The sequence below is a fragment of the Equus caballus genome, chromosome 6 (genome assembly GCF_041296265.1).
Source record: "Equus caballus isolate H_3958 breed thoroughbred chromosome 6, TB-T2T, whole genome shotgun sequence".
Taxonomy (NCBI): Eukaryota; Metazoa; Chordata; class Mammalia; order Perissodactyla; family Equidae; genus Equus; species Equus caballus.
In genome coordinates, this window is record NC_091689.1 from 68710458 (window position 1) to 68733194 (window position 22737).

Consider the following 22737-nt stretch of genomic DNA (forward strand, 5'->3'; position numbering starts at 1 on the left):
GAGGAAAGTTTACCAATTTTTGCACCATGCTTCCAGGTATGTAAACACCAAAAAGTCAATGGAAAAATGTGAAACCATCAATGTGTCTGAAGAAGAGAGTCAAGATCCAGGATGGGTGATTTTAGGAAGGGTATGTGATATCTTTAAGCTGACACTAGATTCTCATGCAAACAACAAGAATTTTTAGATTAGCCTTTCTTCATTAAAAAAAAAAAAGGTTACTTTTCGCTTGACTTTAAGTCAGAGAAAAAAACAAAGCAAAACTTCCCTTCTGGTTCTAAAGGTCCATGCTGCTGACTGTGCTATTGACACAGAACAGGATATCCTCAGATAATATATAGCCATCAAGAAACCCTCTCCTTCACCCACCCTCAAATACCAGAATTGCTTACTTTTATCATCCATAAATGTAAAATAAAATATGAAACACTGCAGGGGCAGAAGAAACAGTACATAACATGGGATATAATTCCTTGCAACACTTACCTTTTAATGAATTCCTGCCTGAGTTTGGTTAAAATAGTAACACTATCTTCATTCATATAGCAAGTTATTAATGGGACAGGAGATAAATCAGAAAAGTCATGACAGTGCCATTTTCGACATAATTGTTCTCTTAACTAAGGAACACCACACCCTCTTGAGGCACAATGAATCAACCAGAAGAGAGAGAAGGAAAACCACCCCTGGAGAGAAAAAATTTCACAAAAAGAAAGAACGGAAAAAATCCATGAAACAGAAACACAAATCTAACAAAAGAAAAACAGAACCACCACCACTACCGCCACTTCTTATTAGACTGACAAAAAAGGGGGCGATAGGAAAGATCACAGTTATATATGCAGCTGTCTTGGCAAATATTTTGAAGGAAATCAGAGGAAGAACCAACTTTGTAGAAATTCTGATAACACTGTTAAGGATTTAGAATGAACGAGTGGACGCAGCTAGTACCCTGCCAAAGAAGAGAATCTTAGAGATGCCTTCTGTAGATGTGAGATGGAGCGGCAACCTGCTCATCTCATTTTGAACCCATGTTTTATAAATCTCTAACTTAGAATTTCCTGCTAGGACTTACCAGGAGAAATGAATCAGTCCAAGAATTTGGATTCCCAGGAAATGAAAATTATACATAAGCATACTTTAATTAAAATCCACCTTGTAATCATTATCTTGAAATGAACAAGGATTGTAAATTTGTGCAAATATTAATGTCCCCCACTACAACTACATGTGGACTTAATTCCAAGTAACAGGGCCAAGTAACCTCCTACTAAATTTAAGCTGCAATTAAACCTTTCCTCCTAAGAAAACAGGCCATATCTGCCAAGAGAGCTTAAAGACTAGGAATAATTTTTTCAAGGCTTGAAGCAAATGAGGTCTTCATCAAAATTAAGATGTAGATGAGAGAAGAGAAATTATCTATTTTTTTGCCCAAGCAAAAATGAATAAAGAAACAATCATGATGGGCTTGGGGTGAATAAAAATAATGATTTCGAACACCTCAGCTTTTATTTTTCTTTTTACCTGAAGTCGTATTGGCAGCATCTTGGCTCTTGCCATGACGATCTGCTTCGAGCCATTGGTACAAAACTACATAATGTAACAGAGACAAAAAAGCTTTATGAACACAAACACAGACAAACAAAAAAGCAAAAATGACTTTGAAGAATGGAAAATGAGAAGAAAAAATTAAACAAAAGCAATTAAACGTGAGACATTAACATCAATGGAATGTAGCTTAACACCAATAGTATGTAGCTTATAAAATACTAGTAAAAAAGAAAGCAAAGAGAACAGAATTGTATTTTAATGTAATAAGTGAAATGCTCTTTAAACACCTGTAACAGTTATTCATATGGGAAAAAGCACACATATTCTTTTTTCTATTTTTCTTTTTTTTGCTTGAGGAAGATTAGCCCTGAGCTAACATCTGCTGCCAATCTTCCTCTTTTTGCTGAGGAAGACTGGCCCTGAGCTAACACATCTGTGCCCATCTTCCTCTACTTTATATGTGGGACGCCTGCCACAGCATGGCTTGCCAAACGGTGCCACGTCCGCACCCGGGCTCTGCACTGGCGACCCCCAGGCCACCTAAGCAGAATGTGCGAACTTATCTGCTGCGGCACCGGGCTGGCCCCCACATATTCTTTTCTTAATGCTAATTTGAAGAGAAATATCAGGAGAAATGTTTCTGTAGTCAGATATAATAAAATATGATAGTAAGACTAAATGACCAACTTCAAAAATTACATCCCAACCTCTGCATTACTATCAGAATGACTGAAGTGCAAAAAACTGACTATACCAAATGCAGACAAGGATGTGAAGTGACAGAATTTTCAAAAACCACTGCTGGGAATGCAAAATGGTACAGCCACTTTGGAAGACAGTTTGGCAGTTTCTTATGAGGCTAAACATAGTCTTACCATATGATCCTATAACCCCAGTCTAAAGAGGAGAAAAATCAGACAAATTCCAAGAGGAGCAACCTACACTATAATTGACGAACACCTGTCAAAACTGTCATGGTCGTCAAAAATAAGGAAAGTCTGAGAAACTGTCACAGCCAAGAGGAGCCGAAGGAGACGTGACAAGTGAATGTAACGTGGTGTCCCAGATGGGATCCTCCAACAGAGAAAGGACATTAAGTAAACACTAAGGAAATATGAATAGGGTATAGACTTTGGTTAACAACAATGTATCAATATTGAGTCATCAATGGTAACACATGCATTGGACTACTATAAGACGTTGATGATAGGGAAAACTGTGTGTGGGGACGGGGTGGAGGGTATACGAGAACTCTATATTATCTTCTCAATTTTTCTGTAAATCTAAAACTGCTCTAAAAATCAAGTCTGTTTTAAAAACTACATTTCAATACTTAAGGACAAAAGCATACATTATACCCACTCTTCTAAGTAGTCTACCTTTTGTAAATCACTAGGCAAACCTAAGCTGAAGTTTGCTCTGTACTGAGATTCCATTTAATCAACTATCCTCTTAAGCACTATTAACTAGGAAGTGTCAACTCCTGGAGGGAAGTTTACTACAATGAGGACATAGGCTATTAATAAATCCACACTATAGCTCTGTAACTTAGCAACTCTGAAAACTGTTAAAGCTTCCGGATGTCTTCTATGGGTTACCCAGATGTCTACAACTTTCAGACCTCTTTAAAGAGATGTCAGAGTCTTTGCTTTAAAGAGTCAGATAATGATAATGTAGGGTCCTCATGGCCAGGGAAGCTTCCTGTCCACTCCTCAAAGGAAGGAAGGATCCCGGGGGAGTAACAAAGGCTGAGCGGCTACTCTACAGGGCTATTTACCCGCAGATACTGTGAGAGTTCTAGATCCCCAACAAGGTTTGCACAAACTCTCTACGCCCTCCGTCTACAAAAACAATAACAAAAACCAAGGGCTGGGAAAGCTGCCTGTGGAACTCCTGAACTGAAGGAACAAAGGAACCGATTCATTATAAATGACTAAGGGTACCTTGAAATCACCAAGGAAGTTATTTGGATCTTTAGGGACAGCCAGGACTGTGAACTGACATCCATCATGAGGGATAAACGGCCCCAAACAGCCCCACACCTACATCCAGTGTGCAAGGCCCGGGTTGAGGGTGCCCCAGCGAGCACACAGTCAGCACTCTCCTCCAGGACACTGCACACTTCTGGGAGGCAAAGGATTATTACAACTGAGAGCAGCTGGAAAGAATTCGAGAAGCAGACCTCACTCATTAAGTATATGCTACAGATATTTCCTCTTTCTAGTTTACAGGAATAACAACCACTCATGAGAGCAGAGTAGAACAGAGTAGAGCAGTAGCAGACCAGGACACAAAAATCTCCCGTTTGGAAAAGCAAGCACGAATTTTACAACTAACACTGACTATCACTCTCACCAAAATGAAGCATAAAGTAGGGAAATTAATCCATTAACTGGTCTAACAATTCTGCCTAACTCCTATCTAAAGTCTGTTCTGCTCCGATTAAAGTGGAAATTCGGGCGTGTTCTGGGTATTACTAGGAGTATTTTCCAATAGTTACAATTACCTCATACAGCCCTTGTTTCTAGTTTTATCAGAGAAAAAGAAAAAAAAAATGGAAGCTATTCCAGGTCAATTTACTCTGACCAGTTACACAGAGAATTGTACATAAGTAAAAATCATTTTAATAGATTTAGAGGTTCAATTATTTTCATTGCTTCCAGATTACCAAAGTCCAATTAACTATGGTCTAAATAATTCAGTGAATTTCCAGTGAAATAAGTGCATCTGCTTCATGCAAAGCTATAATGTGAATCACCATTAGACCAAATTTGAATTTCAAAGTCTACTTTATAGCACATCCAGTCATTTGCCGCATAACGACATTTCGGTCAACGATGGATGGCATATAAAGACAGTGGTCCTGGGGGCTGGCCCCGTGGCCAAGTGGTTAAGTTTGTGCCCTCTGCTTTGGCAGCCCAGGGTTTCGCCAGTTTGAATCCTGGGCTGGGACATGGCACTGCTCATCAGGCCACACTGAGGTGGCGTCCCACATACCACAACAAGAGGGACCCACAGCTAAAAATATATAACTATGTACTGGGGGGTTTGGGGAGAAAAAGGAAAAATAAAATCTTTAAAGACAGTGGTCCCATAATGCAGCTGAAAAATTCCTATCGCCAAGTGACACTGTAGCCATCATAATGTCATAGTCCAAAGCATCATTCACGTGTGCGTGGTGATGCTGGTTTGTAAACAAACCTTCAGGTCCATCAGGAGGTATTCCAGAAGAATGCATTGTTATCAGAGGAGATGACAGATAGCTGCACACACGCTATCGCCCCTGAAGTCCTTCCAGTGGGACAAGACGTAGAAGTGGAAGCCACTGATAGTGAGGATCCTGACCCTATGCAGGCCTAGGCTAATGTGTATATTTGTTTCCTAGTTTTTAACAAAAAAAATTTAAAAAGTAAGAAGAAAAATTTGAAAATAGAAAACGCTTATAGAATAAGAATATAAAAAAAGAAAATATTTTAGTACAGCTATACAATGTACTCTTTTTTTTTTTTTTAAGATTTTTAATTTTTTTCCTTTTTCTCCCCAAAGCCCCCCGGTACATAGATGTATATTCTTGGTTGTGGGTCCTTCTAGTTATGGCATGTGGGACGCTGCCCCAGCGTGGTCCGATGAGCAGTACCATGTCTGCGCCCAGGATTCGAACCAACGAAACACTGGGCTGCCTGCAGTGGAGCGCGAGAACTCAACCACTCGGCCACGGGGCCAGCCCCTATACAACGTATTCTTAACTCTTTGTAACTTTTGTTAACACTCACCTTAAAACTGTTTTGAAATTTTTGGAGCTCAATCTTTCTAGAATGCCCATATACATTCTAGTATGTTTTAAGCTAAGTGTTTAAGCTAAGCGTTATTACAAAAGAGTTAAAAAGTTTAAAAAAACTAAAATGTTTATAAAGTAAAAAAGTTACAGTAAGCTAAGCTTAATTTATTATTGAAGGGAAAAATTTTTTAATAAATTTAGTGTAGCCTGAGTGTACAGTGTGTATAAAGTCTACAGAAGTGTACAGTAATGTCCTAGGCCATCGCGCCCACTCACCACTCACTCACTCACTCACCCAGGGCAAGCTCCAGCGCTGCAAGCTCCTTTCATGGTAAGTGCCCTATAGTGGTGCACCATTTTTTTCTTTTATACCATATTTTTACTGTACCTTTTCTATGTTTAGATATGTTGCACAAATACCACTGTGTTACAATCGCCTACAGTATTCAGTACAGTAACATGCTGTACAGGTTTGTAGCCTAGGAGCAATAGGCTATCCCGTACAGCCTAGGTGTGCAGTAGGCTATACCATCTAGGTTTGGACAAGCACACGCTATGATATTCACACAATGAATAAATTGCCTAAAGACACATTTCTCAGAATGTGTCCTATCGTTAAATGACACATGACTGCACTTAAAAAGATCACGTATAACATGATTACACGTGTATAACATGTATATTATGTTTAACATAATACACAGACAGCCTGCTACTATGTTTGTAGATGATGTGAGAACACAGCTCTTCTCACTGTGGCTGGGAGCATGAGATCCGGCCTTTTGGTGGCTCCGGATCACCTCTCAATTGGCACTGGGAGTAGGGACCCTACTCTCAGCTCCAAGCCACTGGTGAGGATTTCTATAGCCTGTGCATGGAGTAGCAAGTAGAGAGGGACTCGTGAGATGTGTGAACCATGGAGCTCTTTCTCAGCCTGAGCGGCCCTGTTATGTGTTTCTTCACTCATCCCCTCTCTGACCCTTCCCACTCCTAGAGCCCCCGTGAGCTCCCTCCCTCATTATCCATTTCCACCATAGGCTATTTCTGACAAAGGTATTCCTCCACAAAACAAGGCCAAGTCTCCCAATATTTCCCTATCCTCCTGTCCCTGAAGGATACCACAGAAGTCTAAAGGTTTTAAAGAAATTCTGCTGATAGGAACAATGACAACAGATGGGAAGTTTAAAAAGGCAATCTCTTCTGCCCTGTCCCTTTTGTCATTTTGTTCTTTTCCTCTCTAAAGGCAACGTTAAAACACATGCACTCACACACAGACAGAGGTAATAAATGGTGGACAGAATATTCAGAGCCAATAAATCTTCCCCAGTATTCTGATAAAGGTGAGAGGAGAAAATGGAGAGGTATAGATGCTGCCTATGAAATCCAGGCTGAGGCCAATAGGCAGGGAGGAGGTGGCAGTGAGGGAACTCTTCTCCTTTCTATGTCTAACCCCACAGGTCCCCAACTGTCTATCTCTGAAGACCCAGCCTGAATTGGGAGGATCTGGAGCTGGGAGAGGCAATACTGGGCAGCAGTGGGTCCTACAAGAGAGATTGCCTAGGGAAAGAGAAAAGGGGGTGGGGGTGGGGGCTACAGGGCAGTACCTAAAATGAAAGGGCACTTCTGCGAACGTCACAGAAAAACATTTACTGTACACGGGCTGTCTCTACATCACAGAAGGCTGTCCTTTTGGAAGCAGATCCCCCAAGGAGGCCGCGTAGTCATTCTCCAGTCTGATGATCTTACCACTGTTTAAATCATCTCTGAGCAGGTGACATATAAGTAGAAACCTGACAAAGTAATAATCACCATCACAGTTAACACACAGGACTTACTACAGGGCAGGTGTTAATCCAACTGCCCAACATATGTTAACTCATCTCATCATCATCACTACTCATGACGTAGGTCCTATTATTATTCTCATTTTATAGATGTAGAAACTGAGGCACAAAAAGGCTAAATAACTTACGCAAGATCAGACAACTAGCAATTCAAACCTAAGCAGTCTGACTCCAGAGACTGTGCGCTTAATTCCCCATCTGAGGTCATCTTAGGAGAGAGTACTTCAGGCAGGGGAAAGAGCAAGCGCAGAATCCCTGATGTGGAAGTGAGCTTCTCACGGCTGAGATGCAGCAAGGAGGCCAGGACATTGATGCATCTGAGTGAGGTGGTAGAAGGAGAGGTCACAGGAGCCAGAGACAAGAGCCCTTCTGGGCCACGGTGAGAACTTCAGATTTTATTGTAAGTATCGTGGGAAGTAACTGGAGCGTTTTAAACAGAGAATTGACTTTGTTTTAAAAGGGGCCACCCTGGCAGCTGAGAGAATAGACTGTAGTGGATAAGAGTGGAAACAAATAGACCAGTTAGGAGGCTTCTGGAATAATCTAGGCAAGAGATGATGGTAGCATGGATTAGGGAAATAGTGGTAGGCTGGTGAGAGTGATACAATTCTAGATGTATGTTAAAGGCATAAAAGATATGATTTGCTGACAGATTCGATGTGGGAGAAAGGAGTAGTCAAGAAGGATATCACAATACCACAGTTTTTGTTCTGACCACCTGGATGAACAGGGCAGCTATTTACTGAAAGGAGGAAAAATGGAGAAGGAAGGGGTTTTTCAGGGATGGAGAGGGGGTCAGGGGTCTGGAATAAAGAATTCAGTTTTGGATTCATTAAATCTGAGATGCCTATTAGATACCCAAGTGAAATTTTTGAGTAAGCATTTAGATACATGAATTTAAAATTCAGGGGAAAAGTGAGAGAAATTCAGGGGTCCATCAAATAGATGGTGTTTAATGTCACAGGGCTGGATAAGATCACTAGGAAATGAATGTACGTGAAGAGAGGACGGCTGAGTCGGAGCCCTAAGGGCCTCATGGAACACTAAGAGGTTGGAAGAGGATGAGGAACTGGCAAAAAGGTGAGAAAAACCAGGCGCGAGGTAAGAGAAAAAGCAGAAGCATGGGCATTCATAAAAGCCATGTAAAGAAAACGCTTTAACAAGGAGGGAGCTGACAACATGGAAGTCACTGTGACCTTGACAAAGAGATTTCTGTGGACTGCTAGGGGTGAAAATCTGTTTGGAGTTGTTCCAAGAAAGAACGGGAAGAGAGAATGTGGAGGCAGAGAGCACAAATAAGTCTTCTGAAGAGTTTTGCTGGAAAGATGAGAAATGAATAATACTGGAGGAGAATATGGGGTCGAGGGAAGGGTTTTTATTTTGTTTTTTAAAGATAGGAGATATTAATTCATTCAAGTAATATTTCCAGTGAGCCTACACTGCCAGGCACCGTGATGGATGCTCCCAATATGACTAGTATGGTCCAGTCCTCTGAGGATCCCTCATGCTCCTACCTTGCGTTCCTAATTCTACCACAGAGAGCTGACTCTGCCCATTCCATACTACATGATGGCTGATATAGGCTGTACCCCCCAGGTAACCATGCTTCCTATCCTCAGCACACAGCTTACCTACTTGATCCTCATAAGACTTTACATGAGACACTGAACCCACAAGAAACTGCATTCTCTCCACTGAATCTTTTCTCCCTCTGGCACTCCTTGAAATGGTCCCAAACCATTCTCACTGGGATAAGCCATGCCAACTACCTTAGCACCAGGGCACAGCACTCACTGATTCTGGATCTGTGACAGCGGGCAGGTGCTCACCAATATTCACGCTCTCCTCTCCTTCCCAACATCCTTGCATCTGAGTGGGGGCCAAAAGACTAGCTCTTGCCAATGAAATGTGAGGAGAAGTGACATGTGTCACCTCCAGGCTGAGCCACACAATCTGGGTTTTTTTCCTGCCATCCATTAGCTAAATGCAAAAGGAAATGAGGTCTTAAAGGTGGGAAAGTCACCAAATGGAAGAAACTTGGGCCATTGACTGTCTCTGCAAAATAGAGCCCCTCCTCCTCTTGGCCTACATTAGACTAAACATGAATGAAAAATAAACTTTATTGTCTCAAGCCACTGATAAGTTTCGGGTTGTTGTTACAGCAGTTAGCTATTTATGTGTTTCTGGATAGCCCGAGTTTTCACGTGTTAGTTTTGACCTTTTGACTATAAGGCTAACCCCTGACTATATCTGTGCCTTCTCTTCCTTGCTAATTCTCCATATTGCCTGTTATTGTTTTCAAATACAAGACGAGCATAGTTCTACAGTATGGGACAGAATTTGCCCATTTTTTATGGATGGGCTCTACCTTTCACAGAAGAAGCCATCTACCCACTACCGAGCTACTAATCAAAACAACAGGTTTTAACCCACGATGGGCCTGTTAGCCTTTCTAAATACACATCTCTAAATCCAGTCAGCGATCCTGCAGGTGCAGCTGCTGGTCATGAAGAGAATCAAGCAAAAGAAGCTGAAGGGATCTCTGAAAATTCACAGACCCTACTGAGGAACGTTCATCAATAAAGAAACTCGAACCCCGGGAAACTTCAAAGTTCATTTTGATGAAGACCTTAATAAAAGTACATCAACATCAATCCTCTGAGTTTTGAAATTCTAAGAGATTCACAATATACTTCCTTCTTGATTCTACCAAAATTAAAGAGCCATACTGTATTTAGCTAACACTAAACACACTTCAATTATCAAAGTTAATTCACGAGAATAACACACAACACAGTTACTTTATTTCAACACCAACTGGAGGTACTGCAGTTGCCACCCATTCAAGGGCACAGTCCCCAAGAAGAATGCCCTGACTTCAGAAGTCCCTAGGCCACCTGCACTTCTCACACACTGGCTATACGTTTGGGGGTTCCCACAACCCCCTCAGTTGAGATAACTTACTAGAACAAACTCACAGAGCTCAGGAAAGCGCTATACTTGTGACTATAGTTTTATTGCAGGGGATACAAATCAGAAGGATCAGACAAAGGAAGACACACACAGGGGAGGTGTGGGAGGGAACTTTCATGCTCTCTCCTTGTGGAATCAGGGTGTCACTCCCCTCCTCCACCCATACACACAACAATGTGTTTATCAACCAGGAAGCTCTAAGTAAGTCTTGGTGTCTATAGAGGTTTCACTGAGGCTCCATTACACAAGCATGGTTGATCAGTCACTGGCCATGTGACTGGACTCAATCTCTAACCCTCTCTCCTCTCCAGACGCCAGGTGGGTTCAAAGTCCTTGTGGTGACTAGCGCCTGTGCTGAAGTTATCCAGGGGCCCATCATTAGTTACCTCATTAGGGTAACACTCCTATTACCTGGGAAATTTCCAGGGTTCTAGAAGTTCAGTGCCAGGAACTCAGAACAAGGACCAGACAAATTCCTATTAGGCACTGTGCATCCTAACACCAAGCACAACACAACGGTAGATTACTTACTTGCAAAAATAATCTTAGAATCCAGGATCTATAGTCCTCTGATAACGAGGAATAAACAAAGCACTATGCTCCTAACCAAAGCCTGTCATACTATCCTTTCTGTAACAAAATATGAAACAAGAAAAAGCATTAAAAAGTCACTGAAGTATTGTAACTGATATCATGAACCTCTCTAAGGGAAAGGGTCCATAATTTTTAGGTTAATAATCAAATAAGTACCATGTGTTCACCAGTGCTTAGTAAATTATTTTTATTATTCTGAAGAACATATAAGTGATTTTCAAATAAACATTATACCCCAAAAAACAAGGTTCTAGTTCTGGTTGAACATCCTGGGGTCTAGTAGCCTAGGGCATAGCACAATTTCTTTAAGCAAAGATTTCCTCATATATAAAATACAGATTACTACAATAACAATGCATTATTGGTAGTATTATTAGATGTCTATCTTCTATGAGAATCGTTTATCCAATGTATTTCTGGGAAAGCATATTAATGTTATCATTCGCATTGGATTTTATAATACAATATGAAACAAGTCTTCCCTTATTGCTAGAGAACTTATTCTCTGCTAAAGAGACTCCAAGAGAGTCACCCTTTGCCTTCAGGAACAAAAGAAAGTCACCTACCATTAAAATATTTATAGCTGACAAGTAATACTGTAGAGCTAGAGTTCTAAGATGATTCAAACTGGAATTTTTCTGCTCCATGACTCAAAGAAGCAGGTATTTGCAGAGCTAAGGGAGACCTTTCCCTCTATCTCCATTCACTACTTTTTGCTGTCATTACTATCACCCCCCCAAAATTTTTTTTTATTGACGTAACGATGGTTTACAACATTATATAAATTTCAGGCGTATATCATTATATTTCAACTTCTGTATAGACTACATCACGTTCACCACCCAAAGTCTAGTTTCCATCACCATCACGGTACAAATGTCTTTCTTTACCCCTTTTGCCTTCCTCCCACCTGCCTTCCCCTCTGGTAATCACGAATCTATTCTCTGTATCTATGTGTTTGTTTGTTTGTTGCTGTTTTTTAAACTTCCACATATGAGTGAAATCATACAGTATCTGTCTCCCTCTGTCGGACTTATTTCACTTAGCATAATACTCTCAAGGTCCATCCATGTTGTCAGAAATGGCAAGGTTTCATCTTTTTTCATGGCTGAGCAGTATTCCACTGTGTTTATATACCACATCTTCTTTACCCATTCATCCTTAGGTGGGCACTTACGTTGTTTCCAAGTCTTGCCTATTGTAGATAATTCTACAGTGAACATAGGGGTGCAATATCTTTTCAAATTAGTGTTTTCATGTTCTTTGCATACATACTCAGAAGTGGGATAGCTGGATCATAGTTCTCTTATTAATTTCTTGAGGAATCTCCATACTGTTTTCCACAGTGGGTGCACCAGTTTACATTTCCACCAGCAGAGTACGAGGGTTCCCCTTTTCTCCACATCTTCTCCAATACTTATTTCTTGTCCTTTTTTTTTTTTTTTTGAGGAAGATTAGCCCTGAGCTAACTGCTGCCAATCCTCCTCTTTTTGCTGAGGAAGACTGGCCCTGAGCTAACATCCGTGCCCATCTTCCTCTACTTTACATGTGGGACGCCTACCACAGCATAGCATGCCAAGCGGGGCCATGTCTGCACCCCGGATCCGAACCGGCGAACCCCAGGCCGCTGAAGCGGAACGTGTGAACTTAACTGCTGCACCACCAGGCCGGCCCCTCTAGTCTTTTTAATGATAGCCATTCTGACTCATGTGAGGTGATATCTATGGTTTTGATTTGCATTTCCCTAATAATTAATGATGTGGGCCATCTGTATATCTTTTTTGGAAAGATGTCTGTTTAGATCCTCTGTCCATTTTCAAGTCAGGGTGTTTTTTGTTGTTAAGTTGCACAAGTGCTTTATGTATTTTGGATATTAACCCCTTATTAGATAAATGATTTGCAAACATTTTCTCCCAATTGGTAGGTTGTCTTTTGTTTTGTTGATGGTTTCTTTTTCCATGCAGAAGCTTTTTAGTTTGATGTAGTCCACTTGGTTATTTTTTCTTTTGTTTCCCTTGCCCAAGAAGACATATTCAAAAAGATACTGCACTGGGGCTGGCCTGGTGGCACAGTGGTTAAGTTCCACGTTCTGCTTTGGCGGCCTGGGGTTCGCCAGTTCAGATCCGGGGTGCAGATATGACACTGCTTATCAAGCCATGCTGTGGTAGGCATCCCACATGTAAAGCAGAGGAAGACGGGTATGGATGTTAGCTCAGGGCCAGTCTTCCTCAGCAATAAAGAGGAGGATTGGCAGCAGGTGTTAGCTCAGGGCTAATCTTCCTCAAAAAAAAAAAAAAAAAAAAGATACTGCAAAGACCAATGTCAAAGAGCATACTGCCTATGTTTTCTTCTAGAAGTTTTATTCAAGTCTTTAATCCATTTTGAGTTACTTTTGTGTATGGTGTAAGATAGTGGTTTAGCTTCATTCTTTTGCATATGGCTATCCAGTTTTTCCAACACCATTTATTGAAAAGATTTTCCTTTCTACATTGTACGTTCTTGGCTCCTTTGTCAAACATTAGCTATCTATAAATCTGTGGGTTTATTTCTGGGCTCTCAATTCTCTTCCATTGATCCTTGTGTCTGTTTTTCTGCCAGCACCATGCTGTTTTGATTACTATAGCTTCATAGTATAGTTTGAAATCAGGGAGTGTGATGCCTCCATCTTTGTTCTCTTTTCTCAGGTTTGCTTTGGTTATTCAGGGTCTTTTGTTGTTCCACATATATTTCAGGATTTTTTGTTCTATTTCTGTGAAAACTGTCATCGAGACTTTGATAGGGATTGCACTGAATATGCAGATTGCCTTAGGTAGTATGGACATTTTAACTATGTTAATTCTTTCAATTCATGAGCATGGAATATCTTTCCATTTCTTTATATCTTCTTTGATTTATTTCAACAATGGTTTAGAGTTGTCAGTGTACAGGTCTTTCACCTCCTTGGTTAAATTTATTCCTAGGTATTTTATTCCTTTTGTTGAGACTGTAAATGGGATTGTATTCTTGATTTCTCTTTCTGCTATTTAATTGTTAGTGTATAGAAACAACTGATTTCTGTAAGTGGATTTTGTACCCTGCAACTTTACCATACTTGTTTATTATTTCTAACAGTTTTTTGGTGGATTCTCTAGGGTTTTCTACATATAAAATCATGGCATCTACAAATAGTGATAGTTTTACTTCTTCCTGTCCAATTTGTATCCCTTTTATTTCTAGTTCTTGCCTAATTGCTCTGGCCAGAACTTCTAATGCTATGTCAAATAAGAGTGGTGAAAGCGGGCATCCTTGTCTTGTTCCTATTCTTACAGAGAGAGCTTTCAGTTTTTCACTGATGAGTATGATGTTACTTGTGTGTTTGTCATATATGGCCTTTATTATCTTGAGGTGCTTTCCTTTTATACCCATTTTATTCAGAGTTTTTATCATAAATAGATGTAGAATCTTGTTGAATGCTTTCTGTGCATCTATTGAGACGATCATGTGAATTTTATTCTTCATTTTGTTGATGTGGTGTATCACATTGACCAATTTGCAGATGTTGAACCATCCCTGTACCCCTGGAATAAATCCCACTTGATTGTGGTTTATGATCCTTTTAATGCATTGTTATATTCAATTTGTTAACATTTTGTTGAGGAATTTTACATCTATGTTCATCAGTGATATTGGCCTGTAACTTTCTTTTTCTGTGTTGTCCTTGTCTGATTTTGGTGTCAGGGTAATGTTGGCCTCACAAAATGAGTCAGGAAACATCCCCTCCTCTTCAATTTTTTGTAATAGTTTGAGAAGAATAAGCATTCAATCTTCTTTGAATGTTTGGTAGAATTCACCAGGGAAGCCGTCTGGTCCTGGACTTTTGTTTTTTGGGAGGTTTTTGATTACTGTTTTGATCTCCTTACTAGTGACCACTCTGTTCCGATTCTCTATTTCTTCTTGATTCAGTTTTGGGAGGTTGTATCATTCTAAGAGTTTATCCATTTCTTCTAGGTTATCCAATTTGTTGGCATATAGCTTTTCATAGTATTCTCTTATAATCCCTTGTATTTCTGTAGTATTTGTTGTAATTTCTCCTCTTTCATTTCTGATTTATTTGAGCCTTCTTTTTTTCTTAGTGAGTCTAGCAAAAGGTCTGTCAATTTTGTTTATTTTTTCAAAGAACCAGCTTTCAGTTTCATTGATCTTTCCTGTTGCATTTTAGTCTCTATCCAGGCTGATTTTTATTATTTCCTTTCTTCTACTGATTTTGGGCTTTGTTCTTCTTTTTCTAGTTCCTTTAGGTGTAATGTTATATTGTTTGAGATTTTTCTTGTTTTTTAACATAAGCCTGTACTGCTATAACTTCCCTCTTAGTACCACTTTTGCTGTATTCCATAGATTTTGGTATGTCGTATTTTCATTTGTCTTCAGGTATTTTTTAAATTCTCCTTTGATTTCTTCATTGATCCAATAGTTGTTCAGCAGCATTTTGTTTAATACCCATACATCTGTGACTTTTCTAGGTTTCTTCTTATAGTTGATTTCTAGTTTCATACCATTGCGGTCAGAAAAGATATTTAATATTATTTCAATCTTCTTAAGTTTACTGAGATTTGGTTTGTGGACTAATATGTGATCTACCTCAGAGAATGTTCCATGTGCATTAGAAAAGAATGTGTTTTCTGCAGTTTTTGGATGGAACGTTCTGTATATATTTATTAAGTCCATTTGGTCTAATATGTTATTTAAGGCCAATGGTTCCTTATTGATCTTCTGTCTGGAAGATCTATCCATTGATATAAGTGGGGTTTTAACATTCCCTACTATTACTGTGTTAGTGCCCATTTCTCCCTTTATGTCTGTTAATATTTGCTTTATTTATTTAGGTACCCCTATGTTGAGCACTTAAATATTTACAAGTGTTATATCCTTTTGTTGAATTGTTCCCTTTATCATTATGTAATGCCCTTGTCTCTTGTTACAATTTTTGTTTTAAAGTCTATTTTGTCTGATATAAATACTGCAGCTCCAGCTTTCTATTCATTTCCATTTGCACGGAATATCTTTTTCCATCCCTTCACTTTCAGTCTGTGAGTGTCTTTAGGTGTGAAGTCTGTTTCCTGCAAGTAGCATATATGTGGGTCTTGCATTTTTATCCATTCACCCTACGTCTTTTGATTGGAATATTTAGTTGATTTAGATTTAAAGTGGCTATTGATAGGTATGTACTTATCGCCATTTTGTTACTTTTTTCTGGATTTTTATAGTTCTTCTCTGTTCCTTTCTTCTTCTCTTGCTCTCTTCTTCTGTGATTTTGTGACTTTCATTGGTGTTACGTTTGGGTTCCTTTCTCTTTATTTTTTGTGTATTTATCATAAGAGTTTTGATTTATGGTTACCATGAGGTTCACATATTATAACATACGTATATAGCAATCTATATTAAGTTTAAGTTGATGGTCTCAAGTTCAACCTCATACTAAAAGCTCTACAATTTTACTCCTCCCCCTCGTTTTATGTTTTGTGTATCCCTTAACCACCATTGTAGATATAAACGACTTTAGTACTCACCAAAAAAAATTTATAAGAAGTCAGAAACACAAGTAACTCAGTTTAGTTTACACATGGATAACAACTGACACACACAGGAATACCACTTTCTTCCTCCTAACCTCTTCAAAAAGAAAAAATCCTGCATAAGAAATCAACAAAGGTCTCTAAAGGAAAGATATAAATTACAAGGTAGGGAAGGGATCACATCTGTTTTACTAATGCTCCTCATGGTCTACAAACTTATTCTAATGTGAGCAAAGCAGGGCAAAACAATGTTACTAACAAGATTCACCGGGAAAGAGATTCTCCCTATAAGAATCAAGAAGAAGCATTATTATTCTAACAATTACCTGAAGTTGCTGGTAGCTAGAATGCTCTGCTGATGTGATTTTTGCTAAGCAAACATAGCCTCTGAGTCAGTGTGCACTTTTATCCAAAGGCCTTGCAGTCCCCTCCTCTAATATGCTCAGTGTTAGCCAGAACACTCAGGCTTTACAACAACTAGACTCCAGGTTCTTAAATGGTGCTGAGGTACAGGACAGACCCATGAAATCACGGTCCACAGACATTAGGAAGACAATGTGACCTATACAATGACCAAGACCTAACCAGTTCTACAAAAGACTCTGATTCCCAAAGCTACTGTCTAGTAGATTAAAAATAGAAAGAAAAACATCAAGTCACCTTTGGTAGAGGGGAAAAAAAAAAGTCATTTTAACCACTTTCTGAAATTTTTTAAATTAACCTAAAACAAAGCAACCAAGGAGGATAAAAATGGGAGGGAGGGAGGAGAACTTTTCACTTCTGTACAGGAAAAGCAAAGTTGTCCTTCTTTCCTCTATCACAAAAACATAGACGAAAACCCTCAAGACGATCTCTAGCCCTGAGTTTCAATTCACAATTCCTACTACCCGCCAAGAATCTCCACTTGGCTGTCCCACTACCAGCAGCCTCAACTTCAACACTTCCAAAACTGAACTCATCTTCTCCCCCAAAGCTTTTCCCATGTTAACAGTGCCACAATTCATGTACTTATTGAAGTATTACTATCTACTTACTCATCGCCAAAGGGGAGTTAACTTAACACTACAAGTAACTCTATCAAAAAGGGACTCATGCAACAAAAAAAAAAAGGGAGCCGGCCCCAAGGCCAAGTAGTTAAGTTCACGCACTCCGCTTCAGCAGCCCAGGGTTTTGCCAGTTCGGATCCTGGGCGCGGACATGGCACTGCTCATCAGGCCATGTTGAGGCGGTGTCCCACATGCCACAACTAGAAGGACCCACAACTAAAATAGACAACTATGTACTGGGGGGATTTGGGCAGGAAAAGTAAAAAAAAAAAAAAGAAGATGATTCACAACAGGTGCCAATCTTAAAAAAAAAAGGGATTCATATTCACTATTTTTAGCACTCAGAGTACTATCTGGTACAAAGCCATGATATTTGACTGACTGATTGGGAGTCATGCTAGATTTCTAGATTTAGATTTTAGATTTTTTCCACTTCCCTCACCTAGACCCCTCTCCTTTCCTTCCATATTCAAATAATCACTAAATTTTGCAATTTATACCTCCTTATCAACTTCCAAATAAGCATTTCCTTTCTCTCTTCACTGCCATTTTGTTAATTCTGGACCTCAAGCCAGGCTCAGAAGATTGCTGCAGCTTCCTAACTAGTCTCCCTGCCATGCATGGTACATGTCCTCCCCTTCTAATTCAGATCTCTCTCTCTCCTCCTCCTCCTCTTCTCTCCTCTCCCTTCGCTCTCTCTCCACCTCTTTCTCTCTCTCTCTCTTTCACTCAACAAGCATTTCTGGAGCTCAAGGAGCCAAGGCACTATTCTAGGCTCTTGGGATACAACAGAACAGCAGACTGTATCTTCCAAAGATGACCACAATACTATCTCCTGTTCTTCTGAAACTCCATCAGGAGGTCGAGTCCATGTCCCCTGCCCTTAATCCCAGAAACGCCTTGTGATCACCTCAAACATAAGAGTACAGTAGAAGTGGGGCTGTGGCTTCCAAGCTAAATCATAAAAAATGTCATGCATTTCCACCTTGTTCTCTCAGGACTCAGGCCCTTAGAATATAGCCACAACGCTGTAAGAAAGCCCAAGCAGCTTCTGGACAAGCCCATAGGAGAGAAACTGAGAGCCCTGGCCCTCAGCCCCAGCTGAGGTCCCAGCCAACAGTGAGCAACAGCCTGCCAGCTGTGGGAGTGAGCCACTTGAAAGTGTGTTTTCTGGCCCCAGTCAAGTCACCCAGCCGATGCAACAAGAAGCATGGCCTCACCACACGCTGCCCAAAGTGAAGATCTGTGAGCAAAATAAACATTGTTTTAAGCTGACGGTTTTGGGTGGTTTTGTTATGCAACAATAAATAACTGCAACAAACAGTCAACAAAACGGCAAAATATCTTTGTCCTCGTGGAGTTTACATTCTAGGAGGACACGGGCAAATATTACATAAATATAAACTGTAGGTATGTTGGAAGACAAAAAGAGTAATGGAAAGTTCAAAAAATAAGAGTAGGGCGAGGAGGGCAGTGCAGAGCACAGCTGCCACACTGAGCAGGGAGGCGAGGCTGGGGCTTGGCGGCCAGGTGACATCTGAGCAAAGACTTGAAGGACACAATCTCCTTAGGAAAACCAAAGTGAGTTAACACACCAATCTCATAAATTCAGTCACCCGTCACCTAGAGTCCAGTCTCTGTACATGGCACTTGAGGACCACCGTGATCAAGCCCTGACCGAGTGCAGCCCCAATCTGAGACTCCCGTATTCCCCACAGTCCCTGCACTAGGGCCATGCCAAATGACTTGCAGTTTCCTTTTAAGTACCGTGTCCTGTGGGTCTTTGCAAGGCTTCTCGTGTCTGGAATGTCTTTCCCCTCCTTATTAGTTTTCTATTTCCCCCTTAATAGATTATGACAAACTTGGCAACTTAAAAACAATACCCACATTTATTATCTCTCAGTTTCTGTGGGTCACAAGTCTGGGCACGGCGTGGCTCATCTGGTTCCTTTGCTCCGGGGCTCAGAGTACCAGAATCATCCCGGTGTCAGAGCTGCATTCCTTTCTGGAGGCTTTGCGGAAGAACCCCTTCCCAGTTCATCCTGGCTGTTGGCAGAACTCAGTTCCTTGTGGAACAGGGCTGAGGTCCCTGTTCTCTCACTGTCAGCTGGGCTGCCCTTAGCACCCAAGGCCTCTCTCTGGTCCTTGCATTTGGCCCTACATCTCAGAACCAGCAATGGCACAAAGAACCCTTCTCATACCTGGAATCCTCTGATTAACCTTTCTGCCAAATCTCTTCTGCCCAGTCGAGTTTCTGTTTTTAAGGACTCATGCGATTACACTGAGCACACGTGGACAATTCAAGCTACTCCATTTTATGTCAGCTCATTAGCAACCTTAATAACATCTGTAAAGTCCCTTCACAGCAGTACCTAGATTGGTGTTAGACCAAATAACCAGGGGACAGAAGTTCTTGGGGGGCATGTTTAGAATTCTGCCTCGCACACCTCTCCCTGTCTGCCTACTGGGCTCCTACAAGTCTTTAAGATCCTACTCAGATGAGACCTTCTCTGGGAAACCTTTCTCGACATGTACAGGAAGAGTAAGGAGTTTCTTCCAGAACACAATATAAAAATCTACAAATTAGAACAGATAATTTTTGTGGTCCAACACTTTTTAAATTCCATGAGCTTATTAATTTTTAAATGAACCACTATCATACCAACATTGTACTAAATACGTATTAGTTGATGTGTTAAAAATTTCCCTTGATAGTAAGGTTCAGGACACAGCATTTCTCTTCTTTTCTTGGCTGGCACATAGTGTGCAAACATAATGACTTTTTTTTCCCCAAATAAAATAGAATTGTGACGTTCTTGGAACTCTGTTCTCATAAAGTGCTATCCACTTACCATACTGTATTAAAACTGTTAAATTCTATCTCCTCCTTTAGACTTTAAGCTCTTCAACACATTATTCATCCTTACAACCTCAGCACCTACTTAATACTGTGCCTGGTACATAACATATGCTCAGTGTCTATTGAATAAGTGGATAAATGAATGGAAATATACTCTTAGGTCTGAATTATATACTCCAGATTTTGTAAGGCTTACTTATTTAAAGCACTGGTAGCTGTGAAAATGATTCATTTCAAAACTTTGACTATATAAACTGAAATGTAATTTAAGAAATGCAATTAGCTCATTTTTTAAGAACTTTTCATTCTTTCCAATTTGTGTTGACTTTTAAGTTAAAATCTGACACCTATTTCAAACATAAGATCATAAGGATATCATTATTGTATATTCATTGTGGTATCACATGATCAGAATTTTATTACTCTTTGTGTTGAATCTTGGATTTCATGGATAACTTTTTTTTCAAAGTAAACTTTAGTTTTTCGAATGGTTTCAGATTTACAGAAAAACTGAGAAAATAGTACAGAGCTCCCATATACCCTCCAGTTTCCCCTATTTGTAACGTCTTACATTAGAATTGTTACAATTTGTTACACCTCATTAAGTGTAACAATTAAGTGTACAAGAATTGTACACTTGTTACAATTAATGAAGCAGTATTGATACATTATTATTAACTAAAGTCTATACTTTATTCAGATTTCCTGAGTTTTTACCAAAAGTCCTTTTTCTGTTCCGGAATCCCATCCAGGATACCACATTACATAAATGTCATCATGTCTCCCTATGCTCTTCTTGGCTGTGACAGTTTCTCAAACTTTCCTTGTTTTAGATGACACTGAGAGTTTTGATGACTACTGGTCAGGTATTTTATAGAAACTTCCTCAAATGGGATTTGTCTGATGTTTTTCTAACGATTAGACTATGGTCATGAGTTTTGGGGAGGAAGATCATAGTGCCATTTTCATCACATCACATCAAAGATACATACTATCAACATGACCGAGTACTGTTGAAGTTCACCTTGATCTCCTGGCTGAGACATTGTTCTTCAGCTTTCTCCAACATAAAGTCCCTCTTTTTTCTTGCTTTCCCATACTATCATCTTTAGAAGGAAGTTGCTAGACTCAGCTCACCTTTAAGGAGTGGAGGACTGTGCTCCGTGTCCTCGAGGGTGGAGTATCTACACAAATTATTCGAAATTCTTCTGCAAGGAAGATTTGTCTCTCTTCCCCAATTTATTAATTTATTCGATCATTTATTTACATCAGTATGGACTCACGGATGTTTATTTTATATTTTGGGTCACAACCCACTATACTTTTATTTTGTTGCTCAAACTGTTACAGCTTTGGCCACTAGGAACTCTTTCATTTGGCTCCTGTGCCCCTGGACCCACCCTACCTATATGTTGTGTTTTTGTTTTTAGCACTTCTTTAATTACTGGCACTATAAGATGCTTGAGGCTCATCGTATATATTTCTTGCCCCACTTCTAGGTTCAGCCATTTCTCCCAGGATCCTTCAAATCCTTTAATTGGAGAATGGTATTAAAAATGAAGATTTGGGCGGTAAGGGTGCTCATTTCTACTGGAGCATCATTGTTTCTAGGCCCCTCCAAGGTTAACCCTTTTTTTTTACTTTTCACCTAAATATTCAGAAATAGGGTGAGACTGATAATACTAGTTTATAAATAAATTTTTAAGCTTTCTTATAACAATATTTTGTGAAGTATTTGTTCCTTGTGATAAAAATATTTTCAGCAGTTGCCTCATATTACGACTCCACTTTTCCTCCACTCTACCCGCCTACCTCTACATTTCCTCAATTCTCAACTTGGAGCGGAAATGGGAGATGCAGTTTTTAGCATCTTTGTTGAGATCTTTGGAGAAAAGATGCCAGGAATATTTTTACAGACTTATTGACTGCTGATTTTATAAGTTCTGTGTATAAAAGTAGTTGCAAAAGAGGTTAAACTCTTAATGCAAATAACTTTACCCTACACTGCCCACATTTGGAAAGAGTTCCTAAGTCTCATCCATCCCAGATGAAGGAGACAAAAACTGAGTCCCTATTTCTGAGAAATTCTTGTATTTCTCAGAATTGCTTATTTTGGATGGTCTGACATCTTTCAAATACTAAACACTTCACATTTTATTAATTAGGATGACATTTTAAGGAAAAGAAATATTTCCTTTTCCCTAGGAAGTCTCTTTTCACTATGTTCTTTCAGCAACGCTCAAGGTAAATTAGTTTTGCAGGTTATTCACTTTACCCCATTTTCTTGCCTATACCATACCTTCATTATTTAACTTCTCAGGAACTCTGTGATTCAAGTTGTCCACACTACAGAGCTTTATAGACACCTCAGAGTAGTTTCCACTCTAATATCTTATTTATTTTTTAAAAAGCCTTCCCATTACTTTCCAAATATCCTTAGAAAGAGATTTGTCAATTTGACAAATGCAACATTATCTTATTTTATTTTTGGTTGAATTCATAATTTTCACAAAGCTCTATGTAATCCTTCTTTTCACAC

The 22737-nt window shown here is 39.7% G+C and overlaps 1 protein-coding gene across 6 annotated transcripts in view; it reads right to left on the reverse strand.

Moving 5' to 3' along the window:
* The window catches only part of DENND5B (DENN domain containing 5B), a 179238-nt gene that overhangs the window by 100747 nt on the left and 55754 nt on the right, over positions 1-22737 (reverse strand). For 3 of the 6 annotated variants that reach the window (XM_023643328.2, XM_023643326.2, XM_070271208.1), the window contains exon 2: positions 1525-1590. The exons of the other annotated variants lie outside the window; for them this stretch is intronic. In XM_023643328.2, coding sequence (XP_023499096.1) covers positions 1525-1590 — 66 coding nt within the window. The remainder of the gene's footprint in view (positions 1-1524; positions 1591-22737) is intronic. 6 annotated transcript variants of the gene reach the window in all.